The 22374-nt window shown below is 30.7% G+C and overlaps 1 protein-coding gene across 3 annotated transcripts in view; it reads left to right on the top strand.

Annotated features, from left to right (window-relative positions):
* Window positions 1-13006, top strand: part of LOC130669419 (peroxisomal leader peptide-processing protease) — a 95890-nt gene extending 82884 nt beyond the window's left edge. For all 3 annotated transcript variants that reach the window (XM_057472324.1, XM_057472323.1, XM_057472325.1), the window contains exons 3-7: window positions 3700-3872; window positions 9384-9496; window positions 9589-9784; window positions 11832-12110; window positions 12831-13006. In XM_057472324.1, coding sequence (XP_057328307.1) covers window positions 3700-3872; window positions 9384-9496; window positions 9589-9784; window positions 11832-12110; window positions 12831-12913 — 844 coding nt within the window. In that variant the 3' untranslated portion in view covers window positions 12914-13006. The remainder of the gene's footprint in view (window positions 1-3699; window positions 3873-9383; window positions 9497-9588; window positions 9785-11831; window positions 12111-12830) is intronic.
* The last annotated feature ends 9368 nt before the right edge of the window (window positions 13007-22374 follow it).

Genomic DNA, 22374 nt, shown 5'->3' on the forward strand with positions numbered 1-22374 from the left:
TTCGAAAAACTTTATTTGCAATAATTTGTAAGAGATAAAATTATCTACAAAAAAGGTCCTGTGATATTTTTTGATAAGACTGATAGTTTCGCCGGAAAAGTAAAAAAATCTCAAAATTTACTATAAATTTGACTTGAAGCTTAAATAACTTTTGAACAGTGGGATTTATCAAAAAATGACAAGAGACTTTTTTTGTAGAGCGTTCAATTTTCTACAAAAACATTTGTTGTGCATAAAAATCCGTTGATTGGTTTATGAGCTGGAAAATTCTAAAAAAAAAAATTTTCTTTCCCGTGTTATTTAAATGGAAAATAGAAAAATGGATCGAGGTAAACTTTAACATCATTATTAAGAGCTCGGAATGGTACCAAAATTTTTATTTTTAGTTATACTTTCAATTTTTGGATACCATTAAAAAAAAAAAAATTGTTTTTTTTTTTTTGAAACACCCTAGTACATATGTGATTCTTTGCTAACTGTGATTACTTCTGTTCAGTACTTGATTTTTAATTCAAAATTAATCCTTATTATAAACTTCCCGCTAAGAAAATTGTACACTTTCAAAAAAAGTAGTTATTGGTTTCGTTCCGATTTTAGAAAACCGAGTTTCCATTAGATGCCGATGTTTTGCGGTCCTAGGAAGCTACCCTGATTATTTTCGAGATGGTGTCGGTGTACGTACGTGCGTATGTCAATATTATATAACTTTTGAATAGATGAACCGATTTAGATCTTTAAGGTAGTATTCAAAGCGGCTTATTAATTCCTAGGTGCTGTTAGAAATGGAGCTTGATCGGTTTAGTACGGCTCGAATTATTCCAAAAACAAAATTTTTTGAAAAATAATTTTTTTTGGATAACTGGTAGTATGATTGATGGATTGATTTCAAAATCTACTCTCTTAAAATGAACCAGTGAAATTCCACTGATTCAACCAGTGAAGTTCACTGGTTGAACCAGTGAATTTCACTGGTTGAATCAGTGAACGTCGCGCTCACTGGTTTCAACCAGTGAACTAAAAATATGTAAGCGCGCGAGTACAGCAGCATTCTGTACATGAGTATATTTAAGTGTTTTATTATGTCAATAAATAACTAATATTTATTGATTATCTTCATGTAATATTTTAACTAACTTTTATATAACAATAATAATTATATGACACAATTTTTACAGAGTTTAAAAATAAATAACTTTGGAGTAATTTCAATAGCTTAGAGCTAACCTCAAAAATGAATGACGTAATTTTAAAATTAAACAATATAAAAAGCCCATTGAAAATGGAAACAATTTAAATTTTTATAAATCCTAATAAATTTTATTTATTTTATTACAAAATAATTTATAATTAAATATAATTGTTGTTAAGACTCTTTTAGTTCACTTTGTTTTTAAATAAACGTTTATAATAAAATAAAATTAATCTAACCTATTGTGTTTATATTTATGTAGTACACCGGCGTATCACTGGTTTAACCAGTGAATTTCACTGGTTGAACCAGTGAGCCAAGCGATCATCTTAGTCCACTGGTTGAATCAGTGAATTTCACTGGTTGAACCAGTGACCGCTCAATTCACTGGTTGAACCAGTGGATTTCACTGTTGAATCAGTGGATTTCACTGGAGAATCAGTGAAATTTGACTGGTTCATTTTAAGAGAGTATTCATCTCTAAAGCTCTATAAGCCGCGTTGATTGCCGTCTCAACCATCGAAATCGGATTAATTGTGCAGGAGATATCATAGTCGGAAGAATTTCAAAAAAGTGTTTTTTTTGAATGAATTCAAAAATCACAAAACTGATTGATTCTAATAACGTTTTAGCGTCAAATGCTGCCTCAAACATCAAAATCGGTTGATTAGTTCGAAGGATATCGGTGATAAAATATTAAAAAAAAAACAATTTGTTTCATTTTTTTGGGATAACGCATATGATTCTTCATATGTTCCAAAACTCATACTGACCCTTTGGTTTCATAGTGTTTGATAATTGCTATATGAATAATCGTAATCGGTTCACTAGTTTAAATAATGTCATCATCTCGAATTTTGGAAAATCGCTTTTTCTAACATTTTTTTCGAATATTTCATATCTTAATTTCCTGGTTTAGTTCAAAGTTCACGGAACTCTTCATCTTGATAATTTCTATTAATATCTGTCCAATAACATTAAATTTATCGAGCATAATAGTGAGCGAAACTTGAATAAACGTCACTTTTTTCGAGACATAAATTTGAATTGTTGAATTTTTTTCGAGCTTGAAGAACCGAACGTACGTCAAAAATCTACACGGACAAAAAAAAAGTGATGCAACAGGACAAAATCCTGTTGCAGCAACAGGATTTTCATGTTACAGCAACAGGACACATCCTGTGAGAGCAACAGAACAAAATCCGGTTGCAGCAACAGGATTTTTTCTGTGGAATCAATAGAATAAGGAACAAGTTTCGTGTACTAATTTTTTTTGTCCGTTTAATCAAATTACAAAATTTGAAAAAAATTCAAATTATAAATTTCAAATTTTTTTCGAAGTTAATTTTTTTTTCAAAATTGGAATTTTCGTTCAAAATTTGAATATTTTTTTCAAATTTTCAAATTTTATTACACTGACAAAAAAAATTGATACATGAAACTTGTTCCTTATCCTATTGATTCCACAGGAAAACTCCTGTTGCAGCGCCTATTTGTTTTTAACTTCCCGCTAAGAAAATTGTGAATTTTCAAAAATTCGGGAAGTTATTGGTTTCGGTCCGATTTACGAAAATCGAATTTTCATCAGATGTCGACGTTTTGAGGTCCTAGGAAGCTATTCTGACTAATTTCAAAATGATGTCCGAGTGTATGTATGTACGTACGTATGTACATGCGTATGTAAATACCTGTACCTTTTGAACGGATGAACCGATTTTGAACTGTAAGGTGTCGTTCGACGCGGCTTGTCAATATTTTGAAGCTGCGAGAAATTGAGCTCGATCGGTAGAGCTCGTTTAGAGATATTCCAAAATCAAAATTTTTTCAAAAATGTTTTTTTTGGATAACTTTTAATCTGCTCGATGGATTGATTCCATCATCGACTAGGCTCTAGAGCTTTATAAGCCGCGTCGAATGCCACCTCAACCATCAAAATCGCTTCATTCGTTCACGAGAAACCGTTGTCGAAAGAATTAAAAAAAAATTTTTTTTTGAAATGTCTCAAAAACGACTCTATACATCGAATTCAAAATTTGATCAGCTTTAGAACTTGATAAAACGCGTCGATTGCCACCTCAACCGTCTCAATCGGTTTATTCGTTTGAGAGATATTGTTGGAGAAGGAAATGGTAAAAAACTATTTTTTTCGAAAAGAACGGCATACAAAAGTATTTTCGAGCTTGAAGAGCTCGAAAATGTATTCACGACAAAGTTTTCGAGCTCAAGGAGCTCGAAAACAGCGGGAAGTTTTAGGGTTGGCCCGCAGGGTCAACCGATAGACAGATTTTTTCCCGTGTATTTACAATAAAGTTTTCAAGCCCATAAAGCTCACAAACCGCGGCAAGTTTTGGGGCTGGCAGGGTCCACCGTTTTTTAGATTTTTTTTCTTTTCTTTAATTTTGATCTTAAAACTCACAATTAGCAAAGAATCACTTATATATGTAGGTAAAAATAAAACATAATTTTCTAATAAATAGAGACTAATGAAGTCTATCGATTTATTTTATTAGTGGAAGCAGAGTAATATACGGAATGGTGATTGCCCCGATGACTTTGTGTCGTAGCGAATGGGTGAATTATACTTTTGTCGCATGTCTTCTACCTTGTTTGAAAAAATTGCTAAGAAAACAGGAACCTAAAAATAATTTCCTGATGATTAACCGACAAAATACTGATATTACTGGTAAAAAAAAAAAACAGCACGACAATCGACCGTCCCTACAACCCAGCCCATTATATATCTTCCTGTTATCCTTGAGTTTACGGTCACTCCTACTTCAGGATATTGTTCAGCTCAAGAGTTCAATGACATCATTTTTAATTTTTAATATTTAAAAAAACAATATTTAATAATTCAAGAGCCATTTTGATTTTCTGCTGTGAAAATGGAAAATTTTTCAGAATAAACAAAGTTATTAATTTCAGTGCTATTTAAAAAAGTTTTAAGCGAGAGTTTATTTTAAAGTGCAAGGGAAAAGTTAAGTCGAGAAAAAATTTTTTTTGGAAAAATCAAAATCGTTGAACTGATTGATTGCAAAGTTTTATCAGCGTAAAAAGCTAAAAAACTGCGTCGAACGCGGCGTTAAACATCGGAATCGGTGGTTAGCTCGAAAGATATCTGCGACGAAAAATAAAAAAATAACAATTTATCTCATTTGTCCCTAATAACTTGTGCTGTAATTTACTACATGTGTCAAAAATTATATCGGCTCTTTGTCTTTATAGTCTCTTTTGATCGCGAGATAATTTATCGTAATCGGTAGGTTAGTTTAAATCATATTGTACGTCAGCAAAATAATTTAAAAATCACCGCTTTTTACATTTTTCTCGAATATTTCATATGCTAATGCTCTGGTCTGATTCGAAATTCATGTAACTCACAATCTTATCACTTCTATTGATGTCAGTCCGAATACGTTGACGTCATCAAGCGTAGTTGTAAACTAAAATCTAAAAAACGCTCGGTTCCTAATTACTTTCAATTTATCGCATTTTCAAAGTTTAATACGCGCTGAAAAAAAAGTGGTAATACTTCACATCTTAACGAAGTAATTATTCCCATCCCTATATTTTAATGATTATCATTTTTTTACGTTAATTTTTCTTATCGGAGATGGTAACTATTACTATTTAGAAGGTAATTACACGGAGAGAAATTAATGGTAACAATTATAATATATTATGGGAATGGTTCCCATAATGTCGATTATATGTCATATATATCATAGTTATCATTACCATAATATATAGTAACCGTTACAGTAATATCATAGTAATCGTAACCATAATATTATGGTAACCGTTACCATAAAATTATAGTAATCGTTACCACAATATTATGGTAACCATTACTACAAGATTATAGTAGCCATTACCATAACATTATGGTAACCATTCCCATAATATATGGTAACCGTTACAGTAATATCATAGTAATCTTAACCATAATATTATGGTAACCGTTACCATAAAATTATAGTAATCGTTACCACAATATTATGGTAACCATTACTACAAGATTATAGTAGCCATTCCCATAACATTATGGTAACCATTACCACAATATATGGTAACCGTTACAGTAATATCATAGTAATCTTAACCATAATATTATGGTAACCGTTACCATAAAATTATAGTAATCGTTACCACAATATTATGGTAACCATTACTACAAGATTATAGTAGCCATTACCATAACATTATGGTAACCATTCCCATAATATATGGTAACCGTTACAGTAATATCATAGTAATCTTAACCATAATATTATGGTAACCGTTACCATAAAATTATAGTAATCGTTACCACAATATTATGGTAACCATTACTACAAGATTATAGTAGCCATTACCATAACATTATGGTAACCATTACCACAATATGTGGTGACCATTACCACAATATGTGGTAACCATTACCATATATATGTTAACCATTGCCATAACATTATGGTAACCATTACCATGTATATTAGGGTGGCGCAAAAAAACCGACTAATTTTTTTTTTTCGATCTCGCATGAAAATTTGTTGGTTTACAATGTTTTAAGAAGCCTCTCCAAAAATCAGCTCTATAAAAAATTTTCAAGAGGTCGCTCACGAATTTTGAAAATATCAAAAATAATCGAAATTCGGATTTTTATTTCTAAATTTTTTTCTTTCTCGTAGCAGCAATAGTTTATATTTGTAAAATAATGACTATGCTGAAAATTTCAGCCTAAAATTTAAATATTTGAACGGCGCTTAAGAATTTTGAATATTAACTGATAATATGTAACTAATAGTTTGAATTAGTTTTTGTATTTTTTTATAACTCAATTATTGTCATTTCACTTAAATATAACTTTTGCATAACCAAAAATATACAGGACAGTCTTAAACAATAAAATTTGGTAAGTTTTGAATAAGCGAAAAGACGTACAAATTGAATTAAAAAATAAAAAAGTATGTAAAAAAGTTGATATTTCTATTTCTCGGGTTATATTTTCATTCATTGTCATGCAAATTGATAATGAAAAAATCGAGAAGCTTTATTATTAATATTTAAGGGTCGCTCAAAAACGTTCAAAAGACAGCACTCGCCCTATCCAAAAATTCCCATAGAATCCACTCAACTGAGACAAAAACCGCATAGAATTTTATAGACTGTATTGGTTTCTATGCGGTCTTTGTCGCAGTTGAGTAGATTCTATGGGAATTTTTGGATAGGGCGGAAACATTCAAAATTCTTGAGCGAGGTTTAAATATTTAAATTTTGGGCTGAAATTCTCAGCGTAGTCATGATTTCACAAATATAAACTATTGCTGCCACGAGAAAGAAAAAAATTTAGAAATAAAAATCCGAATTTCGATCATTTTTGATATTTTCAAAATTCGTGAGCGACCTCTTGAAAATTTTTTATAGAACTGATTTTTGGATAGGCTTCTCAAAACATCGTAAACCAACAAATTTTCATGCGAGATCAAAAAAAAATAGTCGGTTTTTTGCGCCACTCTAATGTATATGGTGACCATTACCACATATATGCTAACCAATACCATATATATGCTAACCATTACCATATGTAGGCTAACCATTACCATATATATGGTAACCATTACCATATATATGGTAACCATTACCATATATATGCTAACCATTACCATATATATGCTAACCATTACCATATATATGCTAACCAATACCATATATATGCTAACCATTACCATATGTATGCTAACCATTACCATATATATGGTAACCATTACCATATATATGCTAACCATTACCATATATATGCTAACCATTACCATATATATGCTAACCAATACCATATATATGCTAACCATTACCATATGTATGCTAACCATTACCATATATATGGTAACCATTACCATATATATGGTAACCATTACCATATATATGGTAACCATTACCATATATATGGTAACCATTACCATTTATATGGTAACCATTACCCAGTGAACACATGACCTTATTTTGACGTCATACGTAGGTCATAGCAATGTCACGACATCTGATGTAAATTTGATGTCAATCTGACGTTCTACATGACTTTAATATGATGTAAAGCTTGTGACATCATATTGATGTAAGCATGACTCTTGTACTATGTCACAGTTATGACTTATGTATTACGTACGTTTGACATAGAATCTACATCACATTGTTATGTAGTAATAAAGTCATTATCCGTATATCATAATGACGTAATTTCAAAATCATACATTTATGTCAGTAGCAAAGTCACGGTTATACGTAATGTGGATGTCACTCTTAAATAATATCTTTACATCAGTGACAAGTCAGTATTTTACGCAATGCTGATGTAATGTCCGAGTCATAGTTTTTTATCATCTATTCATTGAAATAAAACAATCATAGAATGAATTTTCAAACATGTGTAAATGTGTAAAAATAACAACTAAACGTCGAACATTTTTGGGGTCAAAGTAATCGATAAACTCGATAATAGATCATTCAGACGTTTTAGATTAAAACATTAGCGTGAGCATAAAAAAATTAACTTTATTTTTTTAAATGATATATCGAAAATATCATTTAGGATGACAAAGAAAATGTAACGACAGTTTGAACTTTTTTGCTATTATGATTTTAAAGTTTAGTATCACAATTTTTCAATCGATTGAATTTCATACGATTTTGTGAAATTATTTAATGTTTCGCAAAATTTTATTTAAGATTTTTTAAATTTCACATCACAACAAAAAATTAAAAAATTTGATGAAACTTAATGAAATTTTATACAATTATCATCGAGGTCGACAAATATTGCTTCTATAAAATTTCATATAAATTCATGAAGTTTTTTAAATTTTGTAAAAATCCATCACGAAAACTTATTAACTCTGTCTTTTCCGGCATTTCACTCTAAATACATCAATTAAGCACGAGATTTGAACTCTCGTGATGTGGACCAGTGAGCAACGTTCAGGACTACCAGCCAAGAGGAGCCGTGTTCGAACCCAGCAGACGCCCAGGATTTTTTCATCATTTAACGTTATCTAATCTTGTTTCAGAATTCACAATGCGTTCGCGCGGTAATAATCAAATCAAAAATTCGGTATTTCATTTTACTTTTTTCTTTTTCAAAATATTTTTTCCGAATTGATATTTTTGACATCACCCATATGTCATATTGACGTCATAGAAGGTCACACAGACATCACATTTACATCATGCATACGTCATTAGTTTTACATCATAATCTTACGTAAAAAAGTGGGAAATAATGAGTCACACCTGACTCATTCGTGACTTATATCTTACGTAAATGATGACATAGCGTAACGTCACTCTGACGTCAAATTTACGTCAATGTGTTTACTGGGTACCATATATATGGTAACCATTACCATATATATGGTAACCATTACCATATAAATGGTAACCATTACCATATATATGCTAACCATTACCACATGTATCCTAATCATTACCATATATATGCTAACCATTACCATATATATGCTAACCATTACCATATATATGCTAACCATTAACATATATATGCTAACCATTACCATATATATGCTAACTATTACCACATATATGCTAACCATTACCATAATACATGATAACCATCACCATAATATTATAGTAACGTTTACCATAGTATTATGGGAGCAATTCCCAGAAAGTATGGGCTTATATCACATAATATCAAGTAATCATTACCATAACGGTATGGGATGATATTTCATAAACGTACTAAGAACGGTTACCATAAATTTTTCTCCGTGTGTTACTGTCGGCAATAGTAATTATTAATATACGAGAAACCAATACTTAACATATTAGCATGGTAATGATTATCACATACAGATGGTAATCATTCCCTATTACAACATGGTGATAGTTAGCATTTTTTTTTCAGTGTGTGTGAAACGCAACTTTTTTCTAGTTCGAAAATATATTCACAAAATTGTTTTCGAGCTTAAGGAGCTCGAAAATAGCAGGAAGTTTAGGAGCTGGCCCGCAGGGTCAACCGGTTTCTAGATTTTTTTTTTCTCTACAAATAATCGCAAAAGAGAATAAAATCTTCAATAACCAGATGAATTATAATAGCTTTATTCCTTTTGAAAAATTTCCAATTTTCACAGCAAAAAATCTTAAAAAATTACTTCGATCATCAGTATTTGAATTTATGATTAATCAGATATCATTTTAGATCTACTAGATAAGAGTGTGGTGCTTATATACTGTGGTTCTGAATGGGGCAGTGGAATACTTTTAGATCGAGACACTGGGACAATTTTAACATGTTCCCACGTAATTGATCAAGTGAGTCGTCTAATTTGTTCTTCTTCTTCTTTTTTTTTTTTGTACATGATTATAACAGCAAATAAGTAAGAAAAACTATTGAAATATATTAGGCACCAAATCGACGGATCAAAGTTGTCTTTAGTCATAAAGACACAAGTCATGGATCTAAAAAAAGCCAGTGGGCGAAATTGATTTATCGTACGCCTAAAGGTGTACCCTATGACATCGCTGTGATAAAAGTTGATCCATTAGAGATAAGCAACTACATGCAACCTTTAAAGATCAGAAACACTGCAGCTGTAAAAGGTACAGTACTCAAAAGAGTTAAATATCCTTTATATGAAACCAGCATCAAAATTTAAGGTTTCAGTGTCTCTACAGCCAGACGAAACAAACGAATTTCTGACCAATGCCGCAAACAAACATTAGCAAAAAAATTAATGTAACGGGACTGAAGTCTACCTCCGTTTAAAGGGAGGCCGTTTCCTCGCCCTTTAGGTATATACGCACTGCGGAACCCCTTCCTCCTCTTTAGACGACACCCTTAATCAGAAAATATAATCAAGTGACTAAGGGTGAACGCTAGCTGTAGAAAAGTTCAAAGAAATCGCCCCACTGATGCGTGCAACTACCACGAGCCCATACCTCTATGAGCCTACCACTTTTTATATCTCAGGAAATAAAGAGACTCTGGTCGAAGTAGGCTTAGAGAGGCCCCCCGTGACACCAGTTCCCTGTACTAGGGAACAAGTCGCTTCGGGATAAAATGGTAAGACGTAACCTCGCCTTCACACCCTAAAAAGGGTCCCCCCATTAGTAATCATTCAGTTGTGAACGAGTCATTATCCACTTGTTCAGTTCCTGATGAATTTCCTACTTTTCGAGTCTTAATTTCTATGATTTTATGAATATCAGCAAACGCGTAAATTGCAAATGCCTTCAGTCTTCTGGCAGAAACAAACTTGTTACGTTCCTTAGGAAGAAACCAATAATGGTTCTACCCACTGACTAAATACATTCGCAATATAAACTCTGATGCGTGTCAGAACTGGGTGTCTTCTCAGGAAGGCAGGGGACGAAACCACTTGCCCTCTCGAGCAACTGTGGTATGTGGACCAATACACGTAATTGGTACTATGGGCAAATCCATCCAGGCCGGCTAAGGGAAACCGAAGCTAGGATTTGAATGGCACGGACTCGTAGTGGCTGTTGGTTCGGCACCCACACGCAAAGGATCTCTGATCTTAAGGGTTCCCTGGCGGTTTTGAATCACCCTGGAAACAGGGTGGAATCACGGTGGATCCAGGGTGGTTACACGGTGGGCTTTTTTTCATTTTATCACCGTGGAATCAGGGTGATAAAATGGCACAAACCCACCGTGTAACCACCCTGGATCCACCGTCATTCCACCCTGTTTCTACTCCCAGGGTGTTTCCAGGCTGTTTCCAGGGTGATTCAAAACCGCCAGGGTTATAACATCAGCCAATATTGAGCTTGCTCAATGTTTCGCTTTAACAATATTATGGTGGAAAATAGTGGATTTACGCAACGCGAGTATGCCCAAAAGAGTGAGATATCAGCTTCCGGTCGGCGGAGGTGGACTTAGTTCCCGTTACATTAATTAATTGATGCGTCTCATTTATTGCATAGAAATTTCATGCCATTAATTTTATTCACGTGAAGGACAGTTTTGACTTTGTGATTAAGTTTTGTAAAAATTAGTGTGAATAATAAATAGTATTTATAGTTTTTGCTTTATTATAAATTGCAAATCACAATTTACGCTTAGGCTAATATAGTCTAGGGAATCTAATTTTTATATATAGTGAAACCTAAAGTTACAATTAACCTTCTCAATAAGACAATTTATAGATAAATTGAGAAAAATATGGATAGCCCGAACTGGGAATCGAACCCAGACCATGTCGGTATCGCGCCGAGTGCTTTACCAGTTGAGCTATCCGGACCTATACTATTTTCCCTAATAGTTGATCACACTATTGGTCTTAAATTAACTTGTTTCTGACTGGCTGCTGACACTGAAACTTTAAATTCAACTGCAGGTAATGATGAAGGATTAAACCCGATTTCAGATTGCGGGTGATGTCGGTCAACGTCACTCTGGTCTGAAATCGATTTGTTTCATCGCTTGGCACATAATATGCTATTTTTATAAGTCAAACATGTTGAAATGTGGTATAGTAAAAATATTTATTTTTATAAAATTTTATTGAATATTAGTGAAACAAATAGGATAATTCTCAAGATTATCAAGATATCCTACATAAACTTTTTTGGTGATTTTTATTATAAAATTGTCCTTTGGGTTTTCCTTATTCGTTAATTTTTTCAGGTGAAAATGTTATAAGCGCTGGATTCCCGTTTTTATATACAAACTTACCAACTATAACACATGGCAATATTTCCAATGTTTCATCACATATGCTCCAAACAACCTGCTACGTTCAAAGTGGCACCAGCGGTGGACCAATTATCAGACCAAACACGGGAGAATTACTTGGTATTATTGTTTGTAATGTTATTACATTCAATACACTATATCCAAGAATCAACATGGCCATTCCAGCAACTATTTTTAGTGACCCCATCAATGAATACATCAAAACTGATCGTAAATTCATTTATTGTGTTACTAATAGTACATTGCATAGCGGGTGGGTTAGGTGAGTCTTTATCCGGGAAGCTCAATGTTTTTAACACGAGTCGTAGGCGCACACGCACGAGCGCCAATGAGTGCTTAGTGTGCACCGGAGACGATTGCTAAGAACATTGTGTTTGACGGATAAAGACAACCCACGTGCTATGCACTATACTTTATTCAATAATTGTCTGATTTTTGCGAATTATTATGTCAGCAAAGTAAACCCTAAATCAGGTGACGATCTATATGATTCAAGTTCTTGACTTCTCTCACCACTCATTTCTTATTTATTTTAATTGATAAAAAATAACCAACGTATTCATACGTAGACACTGACATCAAAGTTGTTAGATTGATTGTACTACTCATTCTAAATATATTTAGTGTCGAGATTATTTGCTTTAGTGATAATAGTAGAGTTTGTTTTTGACAACGGTCGATAATGGCTTTTGAGGAATGTGTTTATGGATTCAAATGCGGTTGTTTATGACCCCATAAACACACGCTGTTGAGGAACATGGGACGCCATTTGCTTTTTGACGAATTATTAACCACCGATCAACGGTCATTTAGGGTTTGCTTTGCAGATATTATAAGTCGTGATAATCAGGCATGCGTTGAATAAAATATAGTTTTCTATTATTTTTTTAGTTTACAATGTGTTTGACAGCTTTAACGTATCGTTTTTAGGTGTTCAGGTTTTGGATACTTTGATGACTCAAGACAAGGATGCGATACGCATGTGGAACTGCTTTTTACATTCAAAAATATAATTCATCATTTTTACGAGTAAAAAAAAATTATAATTATAGAAATATATTCTTGTCTGTAATTTTTTATAATAAAAAAGATTGGCACAAGGGATAATTTTACATGGTGAAGGTGTTTGATTAAAACTTAAAAAACATTTTTAACTTCCCGCTGAAAAAATAAAAAAAGCAACTTATTGTTTCCAGTCCAATTTTCGAAAATCGTATTCCGAGAGACAACATTTTGATGTCTTCGAAAGATAATCTGATTTCTTTTAAAATTACGCCTAAGAAGTGTTTGCATATGTGCGTATATGTATATATTAGGGTGATTCAAAAAACAAACAAATTTTTTTTTCTTTTTCCAATCAGGTTAAAAAGTTTCGTTTAGATGAAAAAAGACGCCTGTGAAAATTAGAGCTCTTAATATTAATATTAACATTGTCCGCATTGCACTTTTCTATTTCCCATAAGATTAACATGGAAAAAATTTTTTTTACGTCTTCTGATTTTTATAAGGAGCTAACGATGCGTCATAGAAATAATTGGCAGGCATATTTTTGTAGGGAATTGAATGCTCTACAAAAAAAGATTCTTATCATTTTTTGCGGAATCTATTTGTTCACAAGTTATTTGAGGTTGAAGTCGAAATCATATTAACTTTTGAGTTTTTCTTACTTTTCCGGCGAAACTATCAGACCTATTACAAAATATCATGGGACCTTTTTTGTAGACAATTTTATTCCCTAGAAGTTATACCGAATAAAGTTTTTTCGAATTCCGCATTGTTTTCTAGTTATTTTCATTTTAATGTCATGCTCATAACAAACATAGTCATCTGATCGATTTTAAGAGCTTGACATTAAAATAAAAATAACTAGAAAACAATGCGGAATTCGAAAAAACTTTATTCGGTATAACTTCTAGGGAATAAAATTGTCTACAAAAAAGGTCCCGTGATATTTTGTAATAGGTCTGATAGTTTTGCCGGAAAAGTAAGAAAAACTCAAAAGTTAATATGAATTCGACTTCAACCTCAAATAACTTTTGAACAAATAGATTCCGCAAAAAATGATTGAATCTTTTTTTGTAGAGCATTCAATTCTCTACAAAAATATGCCTGCCAATTATTCCTATGACGCATCGTTAGCTCCTTATAAAAATCAGAAGACATAAAAAAAAATTTTCCCATGTTATTCTTATGGGAAATAGAAAAGTGCAATGCGGACAATGTTAATATTAATATTAAGAGCTCTCATTTTCACAGGCGTCTTTTTTTATCTAAACGAAACTTTTGAACCTGCTTGGAAGAAAAAAAAAAATTGTTTGTTTTTTGAATCACCCTAGTATATATGTATGTAAAAATTTTATTATTTTTTAAGGATTTACAGATTCAGATTTTTATAACCGTTGCTAGTACATTAATCAAAATTTAACCCATAACGTTATGGTAATGATTACTTGAAATTATGGGATATATGCCCATAATTTCTGGGATAAATTCTATAACTATGAGAACTATTTCTATAATTATAACAATAGTTCCTATATCATATGGTGATTGAATTATGGTAATGATTATCATACTCATGGAAATAGTTTTGATAACTGCTCTCAATATATATTTGAAGAATTTCCATGATATTGTAGTGATTTTTCTTATACTACTATGAAAATCGCTCCCATACTACTATGGTAAAAGTTGCCATGTAGTATAGTAATAATTTTCGTAATGTATAGAAATCATCACAATAATATTATAGTAATAGCTACCATAATATTGTGGTAATAGTTAACACAATAGTATTGTAACCATTACCATAATAGGATGGCAATGGTTACCATAATAGTATAGTAATGATTCCCATAAAATGAGGAATTTATAAATGCTATGGTAATCGTTACTACATAGTATGGTAATAGTTACCATAACATTATGGTAACCACTACTACAACATCATAGTAATGGGTATAGTAATATTGGTTGTGTAACAACATATCCGCGGATAAAATATCCCTAGACAAAATAACCACACGTCAAAATATCCGCGGAAATAATATCCGATGAATAAAATATCTACGGACAGAATATCCTGAAAATTGACAAATATTTCATCAATTGAATTTTTTTTACGGATATTTTGTCTACAGATTTTTTGTTCGCGTATATTTTGTCTGATGGATATTTTGTCGCGAATATTTTGTCCACGGATATCTAAGCGTGTCACCATGGATATACACTGGGTGGTCGTTAAAAATTAAATTTTCTCGGGCGCCCCATAAAAAGCTTCTTTTTAGTGAAAAAATACGTGGGTAATTTGGTTTTTTCTTTTTAAGTAAAAAGAACACGTGCCTCAGGACGATCAAAGTTCATTTTTCGATATAATCGCGGTTTTTTTTTAAATATCTCATGAAATATGCAGATTAAAGGAAAAAATCATAGGAACAATTTTGTAGGAAATTAAATTCTTGAAAAAAAAGGTCATGTACATTTTTTTTATAAAATGTGTATTTATGAAGATATTTTAAAAAAACTTTTTTAATGTCTGATGAATTGAGCGTTTTAAGGATTACAAATTTTGAAAATAACATTTTTCTGAGTATATAGAAACTACAACGAGCATTAATGATTGATATGTTTCGAGTTACGAAGTTGTCTATATTTAAGAAAAAACGTTATTTTTAACATTCGTAATTCTTAAAATGCTCAATTTATAAGATCTAAAAAAGTTTTTTTAAAATATCTTCATAAATACACATTTTATAAAAAAAATGAACATGACCTTTTTTGTCAAGAATTTAATTCCCTACAAAATTGCTCTTATAATTTTTTCCTTTAATCTTCATATTTCATGAGATATTTAAAAAAAACTGTGATTGTATCGAAAAATGAACTTTGATCGTCCTGCGGCACGTGTTTTTTTTACTTAAAAAGAAAAAACCAAATTACCCACGTATTTTCTCACTACAAAGAAGCTTTTTATGGGGCGCCTGAGAAAATTTAATTTTTAACGACCACTCTAATATACACTTAGCATAGATTGAGTCATTTTTTTTGGCTACGTAACATTTGACCCGATGACATGATACCGTGACAAAGTAACCGTGAATCAAAACACCCGACGACACAATACTCGCTGCCAAAATAGCCGTGATAAAATAATCGCAAGCCAAAATATCTATGAAAAAGATACCAATAGATGTGAAATATCTTAAAAAATCAAGAAGATAATTAAATAATTGTGTGAAATCAACGAAATGTGATAAAATTTAGAAAAATAATACACAGACTTGTAATGGTATTATGCCATTTTTCTACGGGTTTTGTACGTGTTCAATTACTGAAATATATTAATGCACATGCATACAATAGTACATACCCTTTTTTCACGCATTTTGTGTGTGTAAATACAAAAATATGTAAATGCATAGGCTTGCAATAATATTCTGCCCTTTTATCGCAGATTTTTTTTTTTTTCGATTATTTTACCATTGAGTCATTTTGTTTAAAAATATTTCATCATGAGGATATTTTGTCGCGGGGATATTTTGTCTGGTAATATTAACGCGTGTCACTTCCCAACAGAACCGTGGATAATTCAATTTGAGTATATTATCAAGTAATATATACATTCAAAATGATAGATACATTTGTTAATAACGTAAAATATTTCAACTTGCGGGTATTTTGTCGTGGGTATTTTGTCACGGGTGTTCTGTCGGGGGTGTTTTGGTTTGCAGTTATTTTCCGTATGAAAAAGCAATATATGAGCTTCAGTATAATTCGAAATATATGATAAATTATTTGGAATTATAAGAAGTCATATATGGAGCCATATACAAAATTTTGCCGAAACATTATATGATTTTATAATTTGCAACATATATATCGGTAATATTTTTTTTTTACATGCTAACTTATAAATATTGCTTATAATATTTTATACTATACTTTAAGTTATATGATAGGATATATGATTTAATTATATGACTGACATATAATATTTATACATGTAAATATATAATTATATAAATATATGTTCACATATATTTGTATAAATGTATGTAAATATATATTTATATAGATATATGTTTATATATATTTACACAAATATAAAGCTAGAGATTTCAAGCTATAAAATGCTTTTTTTTAAATCTCGATACGATTATTTTTCATGAAGTTATAGTCTTGCAAAAATCACTAAAAAATTTCTAAAATTTTTTTGTTCCTTTAATTTTTGGTATGAGTGTATTTTTTAAATTATTTATGTATAATAATATCGAAATTATTATAATATTGAAATTATAAGATTATATATAAAACGAGAATATAATTTGAGATGTAATATCATATGTATACAATTACATATATTATAAATTATATGGATTATAATAATATTGAAATTATAAATTAATTTATAAGATGAAACATACATTTTACGTTATAAATTAATATATAAAGCAGATATATAATTTTTGATACAATATCACATGTATATAATCACATATATTATAACTAATATGGATTATTAAAATATTGAACGTATAAATTATTATATATGATAAATCATATATTAATCAATATTAATAATTTTGCCGCCATATATGTTCAGTTATTTACCATATATTTTTTTATATATTATCGACAGTATATGGTTTTTTCATACGGGTTTGGCAGCGGGTATTTTGTCGCGGGTATTTTGGCATTAGGACAATTGTCGTGTTACCATTTTTCTTAATCAGGGATACTATTATATTGTGATAATTGTTACTATAATTTATATAGGTACTATTCCTATAATCAGTATTTAAAATAAAACCTGTTACCATACGATATGGAAATCATTTCCATAATATATTGTAATTGTTACCGTAAATTTTTCTCTTCGTAATCATTTAGGGGAGAGAGGGGCAAAAGGGGGTACTTAAGGAAATACCAAATTTTCGAGGACTCAAATACCCTAAATCTTTTTTTTTTAATGATATTCAAAGTTGAATAGAAGAAATTTTCAGTTACCGTTGAAAAAAAAAATTTTTCATTTCTGCGGGCAAAGTGGGGTACCCCCTGAAAAAGGTAAAAAAAAAAATTTCTGGGTTTTAAACGAATTCGATTAAGTTGAATTTTTTTGTAAATAATTTACATGAAGAAAAATTATATTTTACATGTTTATTAGATACAAAAGAAGAAAAAAAATTTTTAATAGTTTTTATCATAAAACAAACGTCATTAATATTTTTCAACTGACAATTAATTTTTGAAAAAGTTTACCAAAAAAAATTCAAAGTAACGCTTAATTATATTTACAGAAGTGAGTTTAGAACACGGAAAGAAAATTATGGCAGCGGTTCCCATAATTTTGTGAAATTTTTTCCTATACCATCATAGGAATTACGACCATAAATTATGGGAGCGGTTCCTATAATTATAGGAATGTTTCCCATAATTATAGGAATAGTTCCTATAATTATGGGAATGATACCCATAACACTATAGGAATGGTTCCTATAATTATAGGAATGGTTCCTATAATTATAGGAATGGTTCCTATAATTTATAGGAATACTTTCTATAATATTATGGGAATCATTCCTATAATTTATGGGAATGGTTCCTATAATTTATAGGAACCATTCCCATAAATTATAGGAACTATTCCCATAATATTATGGGAATGGTTCCTATAATAGTATGGGAACTATTCCCATAATATTAAGGGAATGATTTCCATAATGGAATTGGAATGGTTCATATACCATTATGGGAATCATTCCCATAATATTATGGGAATAGTTCCCATACTATTATAGGAACCATTCCTATAATATTATGGGAATGGTTCCCATATTATCATGAAAAAATTAATTTAAAGAAGTGTGGTAATCACTTCTACAATACACAGAAATATTATTAAACATAAAAACAAAAATTCAAACATTGAAAAAAAAAATCGTATTTGGCAAAAAAACATTAAAATTTTTAACAAGAATTTTTTGTCAGCACAAAACATTCAAGAAAATTCAAATTTTGGGAAATTTCTACACTATTGTGCAAAAAAAAAAATTTTATGATATTATAGGGATGGTTCCCATAACATTATGGGAATGGTTCCCATAATGATATAGGAATGGTTCCCATAATATTATGGAAACCATCCCCATAATAGTATGGGAACCATTCCCATATCATTATGGGAACCAATCCCATAATGGTGTGGGAACTATTCTCATACTATTATGGGGATGGTTCCCATAATATATGGGAACCATCCCTATAGTAGTATAGGTACTATTCCCATACCATTATGGGAACCATTCCCATAATGCATAGCAAAACTTCCCATAATTTTCTTTCCGTGAATGTTTAAAAACCATTTAAAATATAAAATTTTTTTTTATAAAATTTTGGGGGTACCCCGTTTTGCCCCCCCCCCCTTCCCCTACATCAACGAAATACTGGTATCTAAATACATTTATTTTGTAAAACAATATTCTACAATAACTAAGCTCAAAAAAATTTTATTATTGTCAGCAATTATTTAAATTAAACAATTTCAATGCCATCTAATTAATTCAACAAATACTTTTTTGAAACTCGACTTTTTTTATCTCGCTGTAATTTCGTAAGTTTTTTGTATAATTCTGTGTTCCGTCTCACTAATACTAGCTTGATGTTACGGAGTTTAAATAAATGGTAATTAATCACAATCTCAAATAATAAAATTTTTTTTTTATAGTTTTATAAATAAAATGTACACAATATTATTGTGTACACCGAAGGTCGGTGGGAACAGTAAACATTATTATTTATTTTCATTTGTCTTGCTAAGTATAATTATCTCAGATATTTTTCCAAACACTTGCCCGTTGAAGCTACTCAAGCAAAATGTTTAAACTAGTATGTAAATATTATTGTGTCGTTCTCAATATTTTTTTTTTTAAATAATTTACGCAGTTTTAAAAGATAAAAACATTTAAAGAAGACGAACAAAATTTATTGATGTTGCGTACTATGTTTTGTATTAATTTAAAAATATTAAATCATTCAGAAATAGATAAATATTTTTGTCCTCGATAGCTGTTTGATTAACTTTTTGTACATATTCGATGATTATAAACGGAGGAAAATTTACCTTAACCATTACTAAACTCGGTAAGTAAAATCTATTATAGATGGCGACGATCTATTATTTTATTGATAAATTGTAATGAATATTATTTGTATAAATTAGGAATTAAAACAGAAAATGAAAAACACAGGTCTACAATGATTTTGGTGCTGCTAAAAGTAAAACTGATTTCAAGTACATTCGGTACCCTGATAAAAACGTGATACTTCCTTTTTTAATGCTACGTATAGTTTTCGAGATTTTCATTTATTAAAAAACAAAAGAACATTTAATTCAAAACAGTTAAATACATTTAATTACACATTTTATTTCACAGGTTAGAAGCTTCTCTTTTTAGATTTTCTCCGATGGATATCTTCAGGACATTCCCGTGTAATACTCCAACAGTAATCTGCCATCATATGCTCATCCCAGCGACCTTGGTATCTATCTTCCATCATCTTTAAATCTTGATGAAAACGTTCTCATTATAGTGCCGGATAGCTCAACTGGTAGATCACTCGGCGCGATACCGAATTGGTCTGGGTTCGATTCCCAGTTCGGGCTATCTATATTTTTCTCAATTTATCTATAAATTGTCTTATTGAGAAGGTTTGCATGTTTAGGTTTCCACTATATTTAAATGGTGGCATATCGACGGCATATCAATATTATTAATTTGAAAAAAAAATTTATTGATTATAATGACATTAATTATGATAAAATACGTTTTTTAGGTTATTATATCCATCGATACAAACCTGAACGTAGCTTCATAATTTTGACAGCTTCGCACACTGAAAAAAAAGTTTAAGTCCTATTGGTATACTCTTTTTTAATGAATCGGTATTGCGGATATAATATAAAAAGTTTAAGTATTATCGCAATACTCTGTTTAAGTGAGTGGCTTATATTTTCCGTACGATACTATACCAAGTCCAGAGAGCATAGTAAGAAAAGTAAGACTCAGCGCGTATGTCGCATCTTTTTTCCCCGTGTTTATATTATACCTTTAACCTGCTTTAACCTATACATCGTTCTTAAGAGCATTCAAAAGATTAATTACATAATTGGAATTAAAAATAATCATTTATGGATTCCTTTCTAATTCTGATTCTGATAAATCATTTATAATTGTACGATCTAACCATTATTAAAATTATTATTTCATCTTTAAATATTTTAAAAACTAATTATATGAGTATTAATATACTTGTCACATCTAGGGTTAATACTCTGTGACTTACATTACAATTATAATTATTATTAATTATTTATTAATTTTTAAATAAATTTCATTTTTAAATAAATATAGCAATATTTATTTCCATAACCTTTCTTTTCTAATTCTGTCAATTTATGAGTGTAAGGATTTGAGTGTAGTGCTTATATGAGTTTTGCGGTGGCGCTAAAACTCGGTTTAAGCGTATGACTTAAACTCGTTTAAGTCATACGCTTAAAAATATTGCGTTGAGACATATTTGGTATAAGTATATTCGCAATACCAAGTATTGCGATATCACTTAAATTTATAAGCGTGGGACTTATACTTTTTTTTCAGTGCACGACATCTTGTGGGCTAATTAACCAAAATATAACCTAGAATTAGCGGCACCAAACAAAAAATTTTTTTTTGTAGACCTGTGAAATTTTCAGTCCCGGTCGGCAAAAAGTTATCATAAAGATCTCATAAAGATAACATTTTTTGGATCTGATAACTTTAAGACTCATCTTAAAGATAACATAAAGATATCTAATGCGTCACCTACTGACATCTTTTAGATCTCTTCGAAAAGGTATCAGAAAGATAACATTTTCCTGATTCTAGTTTACTCGATGCATTTAGGCGTCTTTTTTCAGACAAGCCGATGAGCCAAAATCGTGGAGGAAGTGAGCGTACTTTTTTTCGAGGTGGACGTCTTCGGAGCGGTAAACTTACGTTGTAATGATGATGTTTTTTTTAAATTTGTTTTACTTACTCTTGAAATATTAATGAAAAACGGAATTACCAATAAACGTTTAAAAAGCAGGTCGTCACGCGAAGGAACCCCCTTCATTAATTTCCTATGTACAGCTGCTATAAAATTTGACGTGATTTTTTATTTTATTTTGACTCCAATAAAAATATTGTTTACTATAAAAAAATAGTTGAATGATAAATAATAATTGTTGTCACTTCCGATAACCTCAAAATAATATGTAAATTATCTATATTATTGAGAAAATAGAGAAAATTTTGTTCCCGCCATATCTATGTAATAGGATTGGTTAATGTTATTGACTTTGGTATCATTAGAGAGTTGTTGACTTAAATTTATACCTTTTCATAGTTTAAACTCTTTTTTATTGCCAAGTATTGAGATATAGTATATTTTGTGA

The sequence above is a fragment of the Microplitis mediator genome, chromosome 6 (genome assembly GCF_029852145.1).
Source record: "Microplitis mediator isolate UGA2020A chromosome 6, iyMicMedi2.1, whole genome shotgun sequence".
Taxonomy (NCBI): domain Eukaryota; kingdom Metazoa; phylum Arthropoda; class Insecta; order Hymenoptera; family Braconidae; genus Microplitis; species Microplitis mediator.